General features: G+C 38.8%; 1 protein-coding gene across 1 annotated transcript in view; it reads right to left on the bottom strand.

Moving 5' to 3' along the window:
• Nucleotides 1–206: 206 nt before the first annotated feature.
• Nucleotides 207–20,374, bottom strand: part of PALMD (palmdelphin) — a 49,777-nt gene continuing 29,609 nt past the window's right edge. The window contains exons 4-8 of the mRNA XM_077905568.1: nt 8,868–8,982; nt 8,698–8,731; nt 8,478–8,591; nt 4,684–5,778; nt 207–569 (exon numbers count right to left, since the gene is read on the bottom strand). Coding sequence (XP_077761694.1) covers nt 526–569; nt 4,684–5,778; nt 8,478–8,591; nt 8,698–8,731; nt 8,868–8,982 — 1,402 coding nt within the window. The 3' untranslated portion in view covers nt 207–525. The remainder of the gene's footprint in view (nt 570–4,683; nt 5,779–8,477; nt 8,592–8,697; nt 8,732–8,867; nt 8,983–20,374) is intronic.

Genomic DNA, 20,374 nt, shown 5'->3' with positions numbered 1-20,374 from the left:
TGCAAAGAGTCTGAAGTCTCTACCAAATCCATTGGTCCTTAGCAGGAGGATGTGGTTGTCTTAATGCCTTGTGGATTTGGGATGTCATATTTACTTGTTGGGGTTGAAGATGAATATTTCTGTGATGAGGTTGCAATGGCTTCCTATGATCTTTCAGTCTTTGTATTAGCAAAATTACCATGTTGGTTAATAGAATATAGTCAGGCTATTTTAAATAACTTTATTTTTAAATTTAACACACTCTTATTAGAAATGCTTTGGTATCAATACAATAAAAATATGCTGGTTTCTCCCCCACCACTGAATTGTGTCAAGTAACTGGAAAAGTTAAGCATTTGTTCTCCCTAGCTTTTTTGGGATTTTTTTCCCCACAAATAATGAGTACTGCTTATTCACATGGCTTAATATGGCTATAATTATAATTTCTGGAGTCTCAGGAAAAAAGAAACAAAATACCCAGAAGAGAAGGTGGCAAATGTTTCTTAGTTTCTTCTCCAAAGGATGTTTAGGTAGATGATACACCTCTCAGATAACTTTTTTTCCCAGTTTTGCCATTCTCATCCTTAAAGCTGAAAATTAAAAAAAATAGTTATTAAAAAAAAGCTTTAGTTTTCACTCTAAATGACCATTTCATAGAATGCAGGAAAGTTTGAAACATACCTCAGATGATTTTATCCAACAATGTGAGCATTGTTTTAGTAGCACAAAAAGATAGTAGAAATAATAAGCTATGGTTAACTAGGGCTGAAGCAGGTTCAGAACTAGAAGGAACCTAATTTCTATAAAGATTAGAAAAATTAGTAGGACAAACACAGCATAAGTTGAGTAAATATAGATTAATGTGCGATTTTCATTATTAGCTTTAGATAAATTCCTACACATCAATGACTGTTTTGTGCATATTTCTGAGTTATGCACTACTAAAAATAAGAAAAGCATTGACATAAACTTTAATTCATGGCTGAGTTATCATTTAAGTCATCCAACTTGCTTACCCAAGGAGCTCCATCCTTGGATATAGAAGGACAAAAACATATTTCTTTGTGAGTGGAAAAAATGTTGACCAGTTATTAAGAGTTGGAGTAATTATAAAATTATGTCTTTGTCAGGATATAAGTATACTTTCAAAAGACAATATATCTTTTGAGCATATTCTACTGCTAATGATAAATGTGATGTAGAAAACATTTTTATAGATGTAGAATTCATAGCACTCCTCCAGTGTTCTGGTATCATGCCTTTAATACTTAGGACTTCAAAGTATGGCTGCCTTGGTCATGTTTCAAAAGTTGAAAGATGCTTTCAAGGCACTACATATTCTCTCATTTTCCAGCCATATAATTAGTTGTGTATTAACAAATGAAATGACCCCCATCTCTAAGGTGCTCTTTTTTCACAAATACGAGAAGGGATGGAGGGATCCAATACTGTAACAAGACTATGATAATTTTTATTCTTATTCTACTTATTTGAAATGTTTTCATTTAAAAGAAGTCAAGGAGCATTCTTTCCTGTGGAACCTTATGGGAAATGGTCATTTCTAATGTCAGAGTCATGAATATTTTCTCGAATTTAGGACCAACTGAGAGAATTTCCTTTGCTCTGTAGCCAGGAAGATGGTGTCTACTGCCAGGATGGTGTCTACTGTCTACTGATGTTGGATGGTGAAGCCTGAGGAGAGGGCTGTATTTCTACAGCAGGAGGTGAACTTAAGGCAGAAGGCAAAGCTTTATATTTTCTACTCTTGGATTTTATGGATATCTACCTTGGCCCTAACAAAAAAGAGGGCAGGGGAAAAGTCCATTTTAAGGGACTTTTAAAAGGTCTCTTTTAAGGCAGGGACAAAGTCTTCCTCCTTACAGCTATTCCTCAACTTGAGATTTAGGAGATCAGACACAGCCTTTGTGCTGTGGACATTTAATGGATTTTTTTTTTTAATGGAGTTTTTGAAGGACATCCTAGATGTGCACATCCTCAGGAGTGAGGTAATGCAGTAGCTCATTGTCCCATTTCTTAAGGGAAAAAAAAAAAAAGAATTCTAGATTGCTAGAATCTATTTTTTTTTCTTTAGACCTATGGCAAGGAGATGTGTGGAGCTAGAGTATATTGGCAACAGGAAGGGGTACCAGGTTAAAAAGAATCTGGGCCATCAACTCTTGCTTTTATTTCTCCTTTCTGCTCTTTTTTGCCCTTTACTTCTTCTTCCCACAGCAATTCAGACACATAGTTTTGGCTGGTTGAACTTGGTGGAAGAGAGCTTGCCTCCTTATTCTCAGTATTCCTTGGCTCCTAATGATTGCTACACGTTGGCAATTTTGACACCAGAAGCATGTGAATCCCTCGGAGCTGAAGTTCCCTACCTCCATCACCCTGAAATGCTGCTGACATATCTAAGAGGGGTGAATAGAGCTAGAAGTACAAGAGTAGGTTGGTGAGGACTACCAAAGAAAGCCAGCTGCCTAGTTGGTGGGAATAGTAGTGGAATCCCAGTAAAAAGTTATTGGGGCCACTCGTTGGTGGATGTATCTGGCCTTGAGCTGTACTTTAGAACATGATCCTGTTATATTTACATTAGCAGATGGACATAACTTTGCTGAATTTTCTTGTCATGTCTTAACCTGTTCAAGAGTTTTAACTAAGACATTTGGATCTCCAAGCTCCACTTTCCCCCATTTTTCTTCCTTCTTTGTGCTCTTTTCCAAGTTCAAAATTGCTCTTAGATAAGGCTCTCATAACAATATTTACACCAAGACTAATAATTCTTAATTATTATGCCTACCAATATATTTATATTTACTAGGGGACCATGAATAAAGGAACTTACTGAAATGATGGAGTTTCAGGTGTCAAGAAGCATTTATGGGGTGTTGAGGGAGACACTCAACCTATGTGGTGCTTGTGAAATCGACCTGCATAGGTGGCTATATATTTCTATGGGTGCCTTGTGAGGGTGAGGACATATGTCAATATGGTATGCTTATTTTAAAAGCCCATTAGAAAAATATCATTTCTGTGATCCATGCACTGAATTGGAAAACAGGAATGTAAAACAATATCATGATGGAAGGTAAGGAATTTGGGGCATTCTGTTTATAATATGCTTTGATTGATAGTACGGAACTTTGTATTGTTACTTTGTCTGGAAAAGGTCTTCCTGTTTTCATTATGTTAGTTCAGTGGCATGATTAGTGTTGTCTGGAAATGTTAGTCACTTCCTGTCTTTTTCTATGGGGTAAATGTGTTGACATGGGTAGGGGAGAAGGAGTAAGGGCATTTGGGAGGAGGTGGCTAACATTCAAGGTAAAAGATAGAAGGTTTTATGCTTGGTAATGTTCCTGCTCTTGACCATAGTCAGTGTGTTTATCTTTTCTAGGTCTACTGTGTTGTTGTTTGAAAAATGAATTTAAGATGCACAATTTGATCAGCAAACTAAATTCATTCTCAAAACGGAAAGGAGGTTTTCATTTTAGTAGGTTTTCATTGTGGGGACACATCATTCAATTCTGATTTAGGAAGATAACTGTACACTTACCAAGAGGTTAGAAATTCTCCAGATAATTAAAATTTTGGTGTAAGTGTAATTTACTTAAAAGAATGGAAGAGGCTAATTTTATTGTATTATTGGCAATCCAGTATTGGGCATATGGGTTGCAGAAGAACCCTTCCTGAATTGTGCAAGTACTGCCACACTTCTATAGAATTATCAGGTTCTACTTGCTGAATTAGCTGGGATGTAATATTTATTGCTTTTTAACAAGAATCCTTCCATTAGAAACATTAAAATTACTATCCCATTCACACATTCAGAGCCTATATGTCTGGGTAATTTGACATAGGTCTTTAGCTAAGGTTAAGTACAGCTATTATACTTGATTTTATCAGGCTCCTATTTATTTATTTTTTTGTAAATGAGAAATAGGATATAATATTCAAGTGATAACAAGGAATTTAAATTGATGAGCGGTTACTTTTCTAGAAAAAAGTGTTACTTTTTCCATTTAATACTAAAAAAGCTAGATAGCTATAAAACTTTATAGAGAATGAGAAATGTGAATATATATAAAATAGAAAAAAATCACTAAGTTCAGGAAGATTATGGAAAGTTAAATATTATAGGTAATGTAAGATAAATTGACATTCTGTTTTAAAATGTAGAAAATTAAGGAAATAAAGTTAAACTATAAAAGTATAGAGAAACAAGATATAGCAAAGTAATAAAATATCACACTGAAAATAAAATTTGTTTCTTCTTTTTTTCTTGCAAAATTAAGGCAACTTGTTAACTTAGGTAAGAAGTTTAAATAAAAGGCACAAACAAGTAGCTGGCCTCAGATTCTGGTGGGAAAAGACATGATGTAGATGACCCAACATATTAGTGATCCAAACACATTCACAAACAGTACCACACTGTGACAGAAGACAAATTTCGTTTCTAAGGTCAATCAATGCAGTATCCAAATCAGGCAACAATAGTTTTTTCATTTTATCTTTCAAAGTGACTTACTTTAGTTATGGCAACAATAATTCAGGTCAGATGAATAATAACAATAAAAAAGCCCTTAGCGTGTATTAGTTTGTGGGTGATCAAAAAAAAAAGCTGAAAGCAAAAGGATTTGTTAACAATGCAAAAGGAAGATTGTCACACGATTAAACAGCAGTGGCAAGCCTTGTTATTCTCATTACCTGTTAAGGATGGGTCTTCGGTCCCGTCTCCGGCTATCTGAACGTCAAGTGGACATTGTTGAGCAGGGCTGCCTAAGCTTTCTTCTTGCTCTTTCCGGGATATGGAATTTTTGTGGGGAGATCTGTGGCTTGTGTTTTCATAGGGCTTCATTTCTGATCTTTTTCTAGGAAGTGGTGTTGGTGTGGCAGGCTGGTAAACCTTACTGCAGGGAGCCACGGCATGGTAGGATGGTTTCTCAGCTTCTCCTTCAGCCTCTTCCTCCTCATCATCAATCACAACCAGCTCGGCATGGATGATCCCGTCATACCCTGTCAGAAGCTTCTTTTCTTCTTCGTTGTCTTCTGCCTGCTGATACCCCATGAAAATCATCGTCACAGGTTCTGAATCAGCCGTATCAGAAGGCAGGGAATGAACGATATTATATCTAATATCTTCCTCATCCTCCTGGCAAGCAGAAGAATCCTGGTGGTTTGACTTCCCAGCTAGTGGTTCACTGGGACTCAGTCTTGCCTTTGGAGAGGCCAAATATTTGTCCTGCATCACATTTGATTCTTCCCAAGGAGTCATCAGCCTCTTTTGTTGGGTGTGCGGCATCTCCTCTGCTTGTTGAGTCACTGATCGGGGTTGAGGTACTGGCCGAACGGGACTGATATGATTGAGGCTGTTGTCCCTCTCCTCTGAAAGCCCATTGTCCATTTTGAGCATGGATTCATTCATATCATTACCTAGTCCATTAGCTTTCATCTTTATCCTTTCTTGAAAGTTTGGACCAGGAGTTACCTTTTCCCTCTGTGGAGTTGTAGGCCTGCCAAATGGATTGGCATAGACAGGCTCATGATACTCTGTTGGGGATTTAGAGTTCCTCTCGGAGGCTTGTCTCAAAAGTTCCTCCACCTCAACTGGTGCCAGGCCATCGGTGCCATTGTATGCTGCCCCATGATTAGAGCTTACTGCATATACTGACTTTTGCCCGTCATCGTAAACTTTTATTCCTGTACCTTTAAAGTCATCTGATGGGAGAGGTATTGAAGACAGGACTGTACTTTCTCCAGTTTTCAAGTCTTTTTCAACTTTAATTTCCATGGCATACAAAGCTGTTGAGAGAGAAATTTGATCTTTTATTTATTTAAAAGATTTTATTTCTTTATTTATGAGAGACACACAGAAAGAGTCAGAGACATAGGCCGAGGGAAGAGCTTCTCCCTGTGAGAAGCCTGATGCGGAACTTGATCCCAGGAACCTGGGATCACGACCTGAGCCAAAGGCAGATGCTCAACCACTGAGCCACCCAGGTGCCCCTGATCTCTGATTTTTAATTTTAATTTTTATTTATTTTATTTATTTTTTATTTTTTTTCCTGATCTCTGATTTAATTAAAGTTTTCTCTTATGAAGTAGCCTGCTTTCACAGTGTATTTTTATGCTAATTATGCTCTTGATATTCTTTTTTTTAAAGATTTATTTATTAATCATGAGAGACACAGAGAGAGAGATACAGAGACACAGGCAGAGGGAGAAGCAGGCTCCCTACAAGGAGCCTGATGTGGGACTCAATCCCCGACCCTGGGATCACGCCCTGAGCTAAAGGCAGATGCTCAATCACTGAGCCATCGAGGTGTCCCTCTTTGATATTCTCTTATGTGAGATTTTGTTGTTGGTTCTTAAAAGTTTTGATTTTATTCATTAGTTGTATAATGGTCAACCCTGTAATGACATAGGTTTCTATGTAAGGATGCACGGAAATACTGCAAAATGGGATTGAAAACCTGGTTGGAGAAGAGAAGCTGATGATTCCAAATAGCAAAGATCTTCATTGGGAAACCAAAAAATATTCTATTTGTAACTAATAAATCTGACAAGACGGATTATATTCTTACATTATTCAATGGGAGGCAACAGACCTCTTTGTTGGGAGGAATACATGGCCCTGGGCATTACAACAGGTAAAAGGCCTAGCACGGTATATTTTTAGTTACATCCTTGCTGTGTGGACCAGTAGCCTGCCGAAATTACGGAGGAGCATTCTAAAGTTCTCCCAGCAGGGAGCTTGTTTCAATGCAGAGCGGGGAGGAAGGCTAGAATCACATGCTTCTCCTCCTGCCTCCTGTTGCTGTCTCTTTTACTCCAATATTCAGGTAGGAGGAAAAAAATAGAGCAATATCAGCTCAACCGAAAACAACCAATCTAGAGAGCGCTGGGTAGTTGAGCTCTGCCTCACGGCTCAGGCAAATTCCTTATGACTGGAGTTTTAAGAGCCAATAGGGTGGCTGTACCATTTCACATTCCCACCAACTGTGTGGAGGTTCCTCAAGAGTTAAAACTAGACCTGCCCTGTGATCCAGCAATTGCACTGCTGGGGATTTACCCCAAAGATACAGATGCAATGAAACGCCGGGACACCTGCACCCCGATGTTTATAGCAGCAATGTCCACAATAGCCAAACTGTGGAAGGAGCCTCGGTGTTCATCGAAAGATGAACAGATAAAGATGTGGTCTATGTATACAGTGGAATATTCCTCAGCCATTAGAAATGACAAATACCCATCATTTGCTTCGACGTGGATGGAACTGGAGGGTATTATGCTGAGTGAAGTAAGTCAATTGGAGAAGGACAAACATTATATGGTCTCATTCATTTGGGGAATATAAATAATAGTGAAAGGGAATAGAGGTGAAGAGAGAAGAAATGGGTAGGAAATATCAGAAAGGGAGACAGAACATGGAAGACTCCTAACTCTGGGAAACGAACTAGGGGTGGTGGAAGGGGAGGAGGGCGGGGGGTAAGGGTGACTGGGTGGCAGGCACTGAGGGGGGCACTTGACAGGATGAGCACTGGGTGTTGTTCTGTATGTTGGCAAATTGAACGCCAATAAAAAATAAATTTATTATTAAAAAAATAAAATGGATTAATTCCCTGAAAAAAAAAAGAGCCAACAGGAATCTGGGCCAAATGACAACATGGCAGCGCTTACTTCTCTTGTGACCTCCTGCCTCCCTTTTTGGACCATCTTGGATTTCATACCTCCTCCTTGGTCCCCTGGTGGTTCTTGGCCTTCCCTGGCTACCCAACTAAAACAGCACCCCTCTCTCCCTGTCCCCTTCCTCTGCTTTAGTCTTTATTTTCACACCCTAATATGATGTATTTTACGTAATTAATTTAGGGGCTGTTTTCTCCTTGAGAATGTCAGCCCCAAGAGGGCAGAGATTATTGCTGTTTTATTCACCACTCTATGATTACTGCAAGAATTGAGCTTGCCATGTGGTATGTGATCACTAAATATTTGTTGAATATTTAAATGGATGACTGCTTGATACATATAGAGTGTGGCTTTCTTTTCTACTCTAAACTTCAAAGTTTCCCTTTCTGCTCCCAGGTAAGCCTTCATTTTGTCCAGAGGCTTTGAAGTATAAGTTTTATGAAAATCATTCCCACATGGGGGTTAAATCATGTCTAACCTTCTCAAGGGGATACTTTCATTTTCATAAAGGATCTTAGTGACCCAAGAGAGTTTCTACTAGATGGAATACTTGGGGATAGAGATTTTTAAGCAGTGGAGCTTTGCTTTTAAGAGTTTGGCTCTTTCAAGCCTTTCTCTTATTTGTGCCTACCTAGTTTGCATGAGTACTATAACCCCATTATCCATACCTATGCAAGTGATGCAAATACCTCATGGAACTTTGTAAAATGGACCATTGCTTCACCTGAAGCATCAGATGTCACAGCAAGTTGCTAATATCTAACATTGTAAAATCTGAATGAGAACCTACCTTTGGGTACAGATTTTCCACATACCTTTTCTGTTTTGTTCATCATCTTCTGTTCCTTCATTTCTTTCCTTCCTTAATCTGGAAGGCACATAGGATTTCGGAAGGTCAGGGATGTTAGCATAGATGTCTTCGATTGACTCTGTAAAATTATTATTAATTCAAAATACATTTAGGATATATTTACAGTAATGGGAAAAATTTCCATGGATTTATTAAAAAATATCATAGACTGCTCGAAAACATACCTTCTGAAGTTTCTTCCTTTTCCACCTTCACAGACTATAAGAAAAAAGAGTTCTCCATGACTAATACAGTTTAAAACATGAATTCTAGATGTGGATATAGTTTAAAGAATGATATACTAATTGTGGACTCATTCTGGGAGGGGTTTATAATTTTAAATGTTAATGCTCACCCTTATTATGTCTTCTGTTGTCCTCTCAACTGATTTTAGTTTCTTTAAAATTGCCTCTTCATTGTTTGAGATTTGTAGCTCAGCCTTTTCAAGATCTTGGATCTCTTTCTCAATTCTGACAACAGAAAGATAATGTTTTTCATCGCTTCAGGAAGTACAAATGCAAAGTTCCCAAGTCTATCTTCTCCATATAAACACTTTCCTTGGAATATTGCATGTGAATATCCAGATACCTTTTAAGAACACAGCATCACACTAGCGATCATACTTAGTACATGGAAGGTACCTAACACCTGGCTTTGATTTAACAATCTTCAATTCAAGTTTAAAACAAAAATTTCGACAGAAGGAATTCTTAAGTAAAGTGTTTGAAACTTGCCTCATTTGCTTCATTGTAATTACTGATGTTATTTCCAAATAATTAGAGAAATTTCTTTTATAAAGAGACTTAAGTTTAAAGTTGAACCAGAAGGAATGGTTCATCCTTTCCTGAATGGTCCATCCATAGTTATTTTATAGCTCATCAATTTTTCTTACCCATGTCTTCATATAAATTATTTGGAGAAAGCATTATAATTATTTTTTCTAGCCAATCAACACTTTGTAAGATTATAATATTTAGGCTTAATTTAATAATCAAAACTATCTCTTCAAAATCCTGTGTATACTAAGACTGAAAATGATGCTTCATTTTAATTTCACAGTTTCCGAAGAATTGTGCCATATTATATTGAGTAGGGTAGAGATGAGAAATGGACAAAATATAGGATAGTGGCCTCAGCTGCTGCTGTTGCACAGACTTCATTTTCTTTTTTTTTTAATTTTTTTTTAAATTTTATTTATTTATGATAGGCACACAGTGTGAGAGAGAGAGAGAGGCAGAGACACAGGCAGAGGGAGAAGCAGGCTCCATGCACCGGGAGCCCGACTTGGGATTCGATCCTGGGTCTCCAGGATTGCGCCCTGGGCCAAAGGCAGGCGCCAAACCGCTGCGCCACCCAGGGATCCCCAGACTTCTTTTTCTGGGGAAAAAAAAGGCACACATGGCCTGATGAAGTATAAGGGAATTTATAAGACAAAAAGACAGACATTCAAAATTGGATTATTGCAAACATTCTGAGCTGGAATCTTGACCAGAGTACAGCTGCATGTCAGGTTCAAGTTAACACTGGGGTGTGGTGTCATGACATCTGTCCTGTATAAAAACACAGCCACTGGCACTCATGCAGTTAGTAAGGCTGACCCTTGGCTGCCACTAAATATGAAATACGTGGTATCTGAGCCAAATATCCTAAACTCTAAAGTCAGCTGCCTCAAGGGATGGCTGATTAAATAGAGCAGCTAGTCTAGGAGGTGACAGCCATGGGTATTTGCATCTGCTATGGTAATTGTCCATTTTCTTGGCTTCCTTCTTAAAGCTGACTCTGGATATGGCAGCTCAAAAATCTTGTGTTATTGTCACACCAATAATAGCCCAGGGTATGGTCTGCTTGACCATTCTCTTACTCCTTGCTACAGTTTCAAAGTTCTGACTTTCTTGCTGCCTCTGGCCATCGGTGATTGGCTATTTGCAGCTAAGGAAGTTTTCTCAGGTATCCTAGAACTCCAAGTAAGTGTAGTATTTTGGTTTTTTAGAAGTTACCGAGGTCTATCTGTTATCCTAGTAAAATCTATCTCCATCCATGGTAGCACATTTGCCCATCAGTAGAGCTATGGGGATATATGTTGGTTGGTAGAGTGGAAAGTGATAGATCTGAATTATTCTGTTTCTGCTATTCACTATTTGTGAGAACTGATTCCTTTAACTTCCCTGAAACTTGGTTTTGTAACATGAACCATGAGAACAGAGTACTTGCCTTACTTTATACAGAAATTTGGTGAAGCCAAGAAGAGGTGATGTGTATGAAAGCACAGTGAATACGGTTGATATCAGATCTAAGCATTAATATGGTATAATTATTAAAGGTTTTCTGCAATATTCTGTGTCTCTTTCTCCTTCCACACCCTGTTTCACAGAGTTCTTTATCCAATAGTAAAGTCTAATGAGGTGCCTTTGAGAAAACAAGGGCGTTCCAATCATTGCTGCAAGTGGCTCTTGGACTGCATGATTCACCTGTGGAACCAGATGGATCTGGGCTTAAATACTGGTTCATCTTCCAACTTCCTGTGTGACCCTGGACAAGTCAGCAGACCTTACTAAGCTTATCTTCATTCATTCATTCATTCATTCACTCATTCGTTCGTTCGTTCATATAAAAATATTTGTTGAGTCTCTATTTTGTAGCAGGCACAATCCTATCTGCTGGGGATATGATAGTAAACAAAACAAATTTCCTGCCTTCAAGGAGTTTACATTCTAGTGGGAGGACACAGTGGGGCTGGCAACCTTTTCTATGAAGGGCCAGATAGTAAATATCTTAGGTTCTGCAGGCCACATACAATTTCTGTTGCATATTCATCTTTTTTGCTTTGTTTTTCTTTTTCTATCCCTCGAGTGATTAAAAAAAAGATTCCTACTTGCAGCTATACAAAAAGAGGCCAGGGCTAAACTTTGTCCTCGGGAGGGGGGGCATTATTTATACAGTGTGGTCAGGGAGAGGCTAACGGATAAAGTGTCATTTGAGCAAAGACATGAAAGAAGCGAGAGAAGGATGAATGAGGGCTTCAGGGGAAGTGTGCTTCCAAGAGAAGGAAGAGTAATGACCAAACCCAAAGTAAGTGCACAGGGAAGGAGAACAGTGGTGAGAAATGAAGTCAGAGAGGCGACAGGTGACTAGATCATATGGGACCTCATGCACAGTGAGGCCTTTGGGGAACCATGAGGGAGGCCTGAGCAGAGGACAAATGTGTTATGACCTGAAATTCAACCAATTACACTGGCTGGTGTGTGGAGAATAGACTGGGGGTGGGGAGTGCAAGGAGGAAACATGGAGGTCAGTTGTCATACTTCCATGAAAGTGGCTTATTCCAGGCAGTTGCTGGTAGAAGGATGAGAAGTGATTAGATATTCTGGAAATATTTTGAAGGAAGAGTTGTCAGGATTTGTTGATACATAACATGTGGGCTGGGAGAGAAAGAGAGATATCAAGGGTGATTCTAGTGTTTGTGAATAACTGGGAAGATGTGAATCCAATTGGTCAGACAGAAATCTGGGAGTGAGAAGAAAGGGGATTGGTGGGGGATGTGGTAACTTCGAGACAGTCTATGGTGATGAGGTTAAAACAACTAGATATAAAAGTCAAGAGCTCAGAGAAGTCTGGGTTTCAATATAAATTTGGGAGTTGGTACTTATAGCCATAGGAGTGAATAAGATTTCCTAGAAAGTCAGGGCTTCCAAGGACTGAATTCTGGAGCAATTAAACATTTATAGATCTGGGCAGTGTTACTACTTCACAGGGTTTAACAAAGAATAAAAGAAATAGCAAGCATTCAGCAAATGCTAGTTTCCTCCTGTTTTTGCCCCTTTCTATAGCTGGGGCACAGAGACAGATTCTTATTCGTTTTGGCCAAATGTACTGGTATTTGCAGTTGCTTCCCTCTGTGGAGAGGCCTGAGATAATGTAATGCCACGTGATTCTCATGGATGTCTTTAGACTAGTATGGGAAGAGCATCAGGTTGAAAGCCTGCTAACCTCATCAAAGTATCTGCTAATGAATGTTTTTGAAGGTTTTCAAGTCACTGGGTGAAAGACCCTTTAATATAAGGTTGCAGTCAAATGACACATCAGGCATGTTTATGAAAACCGCAGAAACAAACAAACATCCTTTTTCTGTTCTTTATCATCTAGTTACAGCCAGTTGTCATTTATATAGGATAATAAGGAAGCCTCTTGGCTTAGAATCACAAACCTCTACCAGAGATGCTTACTGATAGATGGCATTTCCTGATTCTCACTTCAATGCAAAACTCTATACCCTATTGTTACATGTTGATTTGATATATCTGTATATTATTTGTGGACAATATAAATAACATCAAAAGATAAATGTTAGAGATTTGTCGTTCTAGAAAAGCTCTCTGACATCAGAATGCCAGTGGAAGGGACGGGAACAAGAGTAACAGAGTATGGAACTGGCTCCTGCTGCCTCCCCTCACAGGGTCAAAACTCAGAGGGGAAGGCATGATGGTAGTCTGGCAATGGAAGAAGAGGTCTAACGAGCTCCACACCAGATAATGCACCAAGGTTTTAAGGATTGCTTGTTCTTAAGGAACATAAAACAAAAATTGCAACTGGCATGCAGACACCATTTTTGTATATATAGCCCAGGGGGGAGGGTCTCAACCGACAGTGATTTCCCCCTGCACTGAGGACATTTGGCAATGCTGGAGACATTTTAGTTGTCACAACTTGAAGACTTGCTGCTGGCATCTAGTCAGTGGATGCCAGGGACTCTGCTAAACATCTTATGATGCTCAGAACAGTTCCCACAAAACTTATCTGGTCCAAAATATCAATGGTGCTGAAGTTGAGAAAGCTTGAGACAATGCTTGGTATGGTGGGTGCTTGATACATGCTTCCTAAGGGATTTTTAAAATATCCATCTCCCTGATATTTTTTCTTTTTCCTCATTATTTCTCTTTTCCATTCAGCTACGATATGGAATCCAAACTATTATTTGTTCAATAGAATTTGATCACCTCTATTTTTATTTAAAATTACCATTTGGGTTAACTTCCTTTCCAAATTTCTCTGTATTTATATCTATCTATGCATTTATTGATTTTTTTTTCTGGCTCAGTGACCATTCATAGTGAAGAGGATACTCAACCCAGATTTATTTATTTATTTATTTATTTATAAAAAGATTTTTATTTATTTATTCATAGACACACACACACACACACACACACACACACACACACACACAGAGGCAGAGACACAGGCAGAGGGAGAAGCAGGCTCCATGCAGGGAACCCGATGTGGGACTCGATCCCGGGTCTCCAGGATCATACCCCCGGCTGCAGGCAGCGCTAAACTGCTGCGCCACCGGGGCTGCCCTCAACCCAGATTTAAAGCTCAAAAAAATTTGGCCCCTAAATTAGGGACTCATATCTAATCCTTTTCCAAAAGGCTTGGATAGAGAGAAAGTTTTAGCAAGTGTAAATGAAGTACTGGGGAAATTGTGTGTGTGTGTGTATGTGTGTGTGTGTATGTGTGTATATCTGTGCATGGTGTATATATATTTGCATATATGCTCATCCATTTTACATACATACATAAACATACATATATGTGTATCTGTGAAATTTTAGTTTTATATCTATAAAATATAAGCTTATGTATATGTGAAATGATTTCTTTTTTATATGGAAAGCTTTTGGGGGAGGTCACTAGGGGATAACTTTCTAACCTTCACCTGCTTATCTCTCAGCAGATGGGCTAGAATTTCCATAAGTGCTCCCATGCCCACCTTTAGAAGGTATTACCTTTCTGAATGGGAACTGAGCTCCCAGAAATGCTGATTCAGTCTGCCGAGCAACAGGCAGCGGAGAAAGAGAAATATCCTTCTTGGGTGCCTCCTGGGCTGTTAGGCGGGGCCTGGTGGATGAGTTAGCACCTCTCACGATTTCTGAGAGATGGTGGGCAGGCATCATGCGCCAATTTAGATAAGCAGAGTACATGAAAAAGGATTTGTAATGCTATCCATTATTGGAATCTTTCTTTTCCTTGCCTATTTGCTGGGGAAAAATAGGGTTATTTTCAAGAGCTCCCTAGGTGAAAGCAGGTAGCTTTCATTTCATGCACTGTTCTAGTAATAACCTCCCTTAATCATCACGAGATAATGTCCCCAGTCCAATTTCAACACGCAATTTTTTTGTCTTAGGAAAAGGACAGCGCATAAATGCTGGATATACCAAGAAGGGGTTATTTCGGAAGGCAATTTTTCTGCTGCTAAGTGTCCATTTATCTCTTTCATTTTTTGGTGGAGTTAACAAGGACTAACAACCTAATGAAGTTTGCCATTGGGACGAAAAAAGCCAGAACTCAGGACAGTTACATCCTACCTTCCATCATTTTACTTGCTGGCAATTATAACAACCTTAAAATGTACTGAGGATCTACCCCACATCAGGCATTGATCTAATTAGTCCTCCCAGCAACCCCCATGAGTACCATGATTAGTTCCATTTGACCGATGAGCAAGCAGGGCGCCTAGACAGGAAACTGGCCTGGAGGCTTACAGGTAGCTTGTGGCAGGACAGAATTTGAAATCAAATCTCTGTCGGCAGAGCCTGAGCTTTTAACAGCTTTCTAATTAACCACCATGGGAACAAAACTTTAAAAAATGGATTCTTATGAACTTAGATACAACATTCATTTTGCTTAGTGGTGTAAAAGGATTTCTTACTTCCTATCATAACAAAGAAAGGAAAGACTGAAATGGTGGCTGGGGTCTACCCACATGTAAAAGTTGCTGACTCATACCTATAAAGGTAGTATTTCTGTCCTGGTCTTCATTAGGGTCATTTTGTTATAGTAGGAATTTTTCTGCTTAGTGGACAGTCTGACCAGAATTAAAGTCAAGGCTTTGTCTCTCTCTTTCTCTTTCTTTCTTTCTTTCTTTCTTTCTTTCTTTCTTTCTTTCTTTCTTTCTTTCTTTCGCTGCTTGAGTCTGGATTTTGGTGGAAGTCTTAGAACAGTCTCTTTCAGACTCGGGGTTTCCCTCAGCTATAGCCACTTTATAGAGAGCCTTTCTTTGGCCATAGAACTATTGTTCAAAGTAATAGAAGTTTTAGGCCTTAAAGAAAAACTGACTGATGTAATTTGATTATACAACCATAGTTTGAAGGTAATCACTGAGGCTATGTTTGAAATAAAGTTTATGACTGGCTTTAGCTGTATACTTTGAAAGGACTGATGACCTGTTTGCCTCTGGGGAGTCCATGCTCTCTCATTAAAAGCTGGGCCTACACCCAAAGAAGACCCAATTTTCATTTCTCTGGGTTGGCCTGAATCAGCAGCACTGGACCTAGGTCTGTATCACCGCTGATATACTTCTAAAACCAGTTGATGGAAGTGTTAGGACCACCTCACCAACCCTACCCCAAGTTAGACAAAGAAGGATCCAGTTTCTTTGGGAAATCATGGGCTCTCAGAATGGGTTTGCCTCCAGAAGGTGTTGAATTAGGCCTGGAGTGGTGAGCAGTTGTCATCTTTGACTCTTCGCTTGGGCTGCAGATTCTCTTTCCTTTCCTTTCCCACTGAATCTTGGGAGAACAGGAGATGGTTGGTGATTTACCTACATTTTGTTAGTTTTTGGGTGAAGGTCTACTTTTTTGTTTTCAGTTCTACCCATGGTAATAAGAAAGGGAGCTCAAAGTTAACTAAAGCTAACATACTTGGTTTACTTCCTTAGCCCAATCAATCTTTGGTTTTCTTATCTAGTGAATAATAACAGTATTCACAAAAGGTTGTCTTAAGGAGATAAATGAAATCATGTTTGTAAGCTTCTAGCATAGGGTGTGACACAGAGGAATTACTCAATAATGTAGGAGTAGTTACCCCTTTCTCTTCCTACTCTGCTACGGAGAGGAGGACCATCTATGACAACTCTAATAAAAAAAAGAAAACCTACCAGGTCCATTTGGGGATTTGATCTTCAACTTTAGTATTGATGATTTTGGAGCAAGTGTGGGTGTTAATATATAGCCTCAGGGACACACTGTCTTTAAAAATATAGTTCTAGCCAGAAAACCAAAACACGCTCCAGTTATTACTAGAATTTTCATAATATTTATGGGAATGGTGTCTATTTAACAAATGTTATCTATTTTATAATTGAGATAATATGCTAGTCTGTTTTGACAACCTGCTAATCCCCCCTTCACCCCAGTTCATTTCCCCTGTTCTTTTTAGTAATAGAACTCCTTGAGTTTAATGTGTCTCCCAGTTACCCTGCTACAGACTACATTTCCTGGTCTTTGCATTTAAATGGTACCATGTGACTAAATTCTGGCAATAGGATATTAGCAGAAGTGACCTCTCCAATTTTCAGGTCATATCTTTAAAATAGAACAGTTTGCCCTCCATTTATCCTCCCTTTCCTACCCTGGAATGCAGATGTGGTGATGATGAGCTGTCTTTGGCCATCCAACCATGAGATTGCTTAGGAAACAGCAAAGGAACAGGACAGAAAGAAACAGGGTCTCTTGATCATTGATCATCTCATGGGACATTGCTTCTCCTCTTCCTTTGAATGTCTCCCAGCTAGGATTGTTATGGGTGTGAGAGAAATGAACTTTCTAATCTTGTTTAAGCCATTGCTATTATAGAATTGTTTAAAGCAACAAAACCGGCAATGCTAACTATTGCATTGTCTTATGGAGATGAATCTCTGAGTGACCAATTCTATGAGATTTTCCAAATATTTTTCTTTGATTTGCAAAATTACTCATTAGTATCTTGCATTTCAGGTAGTTAGCCAGTAAAAATAGAAAAATAAGTCAGTTTTGCGCCTAGTGATTAAGGAATTCACATGTTTCTAAATCATCTATCAAATCTGACATGATTTATATTGATGATAGCTAGTTAATACTGAATGGCTAAGGTTTACAATGAAAAAAGAAAGATTTACTTATTTATTTATTTAAGATTTTATTTAGGGATCCCTGGGTGGCGCAGCAGTTTGGTGCCTGCCTTTGGCCCAGGGCGCGATCCTGGAGACCCAGGATCGAGTCCCACGTTGGGCTCCTGGTGCATGGAGCCTGCTTCTCCCTCTGCCTGTGTCTCTGCCTCTCTCTCTCTCTTTGTGACTACCATAAATAAATAAAAATTAAAAAAATTAAGATTTTATTTATATATTCATGAAAGACAGAGACAGAGACAGGGGACAGAGACATAGGCAGAGAGAGAAGCAGGCTCCATGCAGGGACCCCGATGTGCAACTCAATCCTGGGACTTCAGGATCACACCCTGGGCCAAAGGCAGGTGTTCAACCACTGAGTCATCCAGGCATCCCTTTTTATTTATTTTTTAACCATACCTCATTTAAATGAATAGCTTTAGAATCACGACAGATACTATTGAGTATATGTAGTTGATGACTTCAATCAGGTAATCTTGACTGTGGTGTGTTGGTCATAGGTAATGGGCAAATAAGCTATTACTTATGGATCAAAGGTTAAAGATATTTTATTTTTTTAAAAACGATTTTATTTATTTATTTATTCATGAGAGACACAGCGAGAGAGGCAGAGACACAGGCAGAGGGAGAAGCAGGCTCCCTGTGGGGATTTTTTCTTTTTATTTTTTTAAAGATTTTTAAATTTATATATTCATGATAGACACACACACAGAGAAAGAGAGAGAGAGAGAGGCAGAGACACAGGCATTGGGAGAAGCAGGCTCCATGCCAGGAGCCTGACACGGGACTCAATCCCAGGACTTGACGACGCCCTGGCCCAAAGGCAGGAGCTAAACCACTGAGCCACCCATGGATCCCCAACCCTGTGGGGATCCTAATGCAGGACTTGATCCTAGGACCCCAGGATCATGACCTGAGCCAAAGGCAGATGCCCAGTCACTGAGCCACCCAGGTGCCCCAAGATATTTTATCTTTATAGATAGTTTGCTTCATGATATTATCAAACTATATTTTCTTATAAAATTGACAACATACAGTCTAGTAGAAGGGGGTTGTTTTATTTTTTAAAACTATGGGTCTGATAAATTTCATCGAACATTTAACAAACTTTTGAAAAGTCCTTACTATGTGTCAGGCACATTTTATTCACCAAACTGAAATAAAAGTATACCAAAAAAGATGAAGAATACTTTTATGCATAGGCATAGGACCAGAATTGCCTTACTATCAGCCCTTGCCAAAAGGGTATGTGTGTAATAAGGAAGAGCTAACCCACCAGTGCAAACAATCACATGCCATGGGTAAGCATGCCAGAGAATTAAAGGGCATTTGGCATACAACAAACACTCAGTTTGCCTTGAGCCAGATCTATTGCCTCTAATCCTGAGCATTTAAGAACAGGAGGAGTATAACACAGCAGCTTCAAGATAACAAGGAGCAGAGAGCCGGCCCAGCAGTGACATTGAAACACGTGTCAGTCTGCTCTGATAATTGCGAACAGAGCAGATGTTTAGAAAAGCTTAGTAATTTATGGTTACATATGAGCAGCTTTTGCATGGGTGAATCATATCTCCTAATATAACTCAGTAAATATTAATAATTATCTTATGGACAGATGATATATCATGATTTGAAACTACCATGTAGGCAGGTAATGTTAGAAGATAATAATTTAGCAGGAAAGCAAACCCTCTTAATCAGAATCGTATTTTGTAAATCAAGGGTTTCACTTGCCATGAAAAATAAGAAACCAAACTGGTTTTCAGAGAATCACCCACTTTCATGCGCAGATTACAAATGTAATTTTAAAATAATAGCAAATAAATGCATGCTCTGGAGGTTGGTGCCGTATGGCATACTGGCTTCTCGAATGGGTGTGTGTTTTTTAATTAGAGCCTGTAGAGAGCCTTGTCGTACATGCCAAATACTTAAGAGCTAAATAATTTCAATAATAATTCACACTGACCTCTGCATAGGTGTAATGAGTGTCCCAAGTGATCTTCAAATACTGCTATAGCCAAGACATGATAAGTTAGCTGCAAATGTGCTTCCCCCTGATTTGGGGAGGTTTTTTTTCTTATTAAAAAAAAGGTTGTAAAGGAAAATATTTTAAGTGAATAAACTACTTGTAACCGTATTATCAAATGGCAAAACATATTCAATGATGTATACAGCCACTGACTCTCTCTACTCAGAAATAATTACCGGCTTTGTGCCTTGTAACCCTTAACATTTGACTCCAACAATATTATAGAGCAGCCACTGTGTTTTCAACTTTCTATCCAATTCATTTTTGCTTTGTTTCTAGTATTAATTGTTCATACTTGATACCAAGAACAGGACCCTATTATTTGAAGACCAATAAATATAAATTCCAACCTTAATATAACATAGAATAACAAACAAGGATCAGTTAGCCTGGGGTGGTCTAAATGGACTAGGTGACACTTGCCTTATGGCAGAAAAAGATGCATTCCAAGGGGTGTGGTGTGGAAGCTTTCTGAGCCAAGAGGCTGGGGTGGGCGACAATCTTGGGGAATGGGGAAACCTAAGCCCTTTGGTAGCACATTATACAAAAGAGTCTCTGCCTTTGAACATTCTTTATGGTAATGACTTGGAGGATGGATCACTGAAACTAATTCTCCTACTTTCTCCTTTGTTCATTTATTTCTTTGTTCCTTCTCTACTCATGTCAACACAGCCAAAGATTTATGACATCCATACTAATGGTTTTAAGTTTCTGTTCTGAGTTACCGTGTTTTGAATGAAATAATTAATGTAAAATCACTTTGAAAAGTTAAAAGATCTAAAGGGAGGTAAACATAAATAAATATTTGCTTGGAGGCACCTATGATTCTCAATCTCTAGATGAAGATGGGTTTGATGTGGGGGATTCTCTATATGTGTTTATTGAACTGTAT

This window comes from Canis aureus, chromosome 8 (genome assembly GCF_053574225.1).
Source record: "Canis aureus isolate CA01 chromosome 8, VMU_Caureus_v.1.0, whole genome shotgun sequence".
In the NCBI taxonomy this organism is placed as follows: Eukaryota; Metazoa; Chordata; class Mammalia; order Carnivora; family Canidae; genus Canis; species Canis aureus.
Note: the sequence above shows the minus strand (reverse complement) of the source record. Positions and strands in the feature narration are given on the sequence as shown.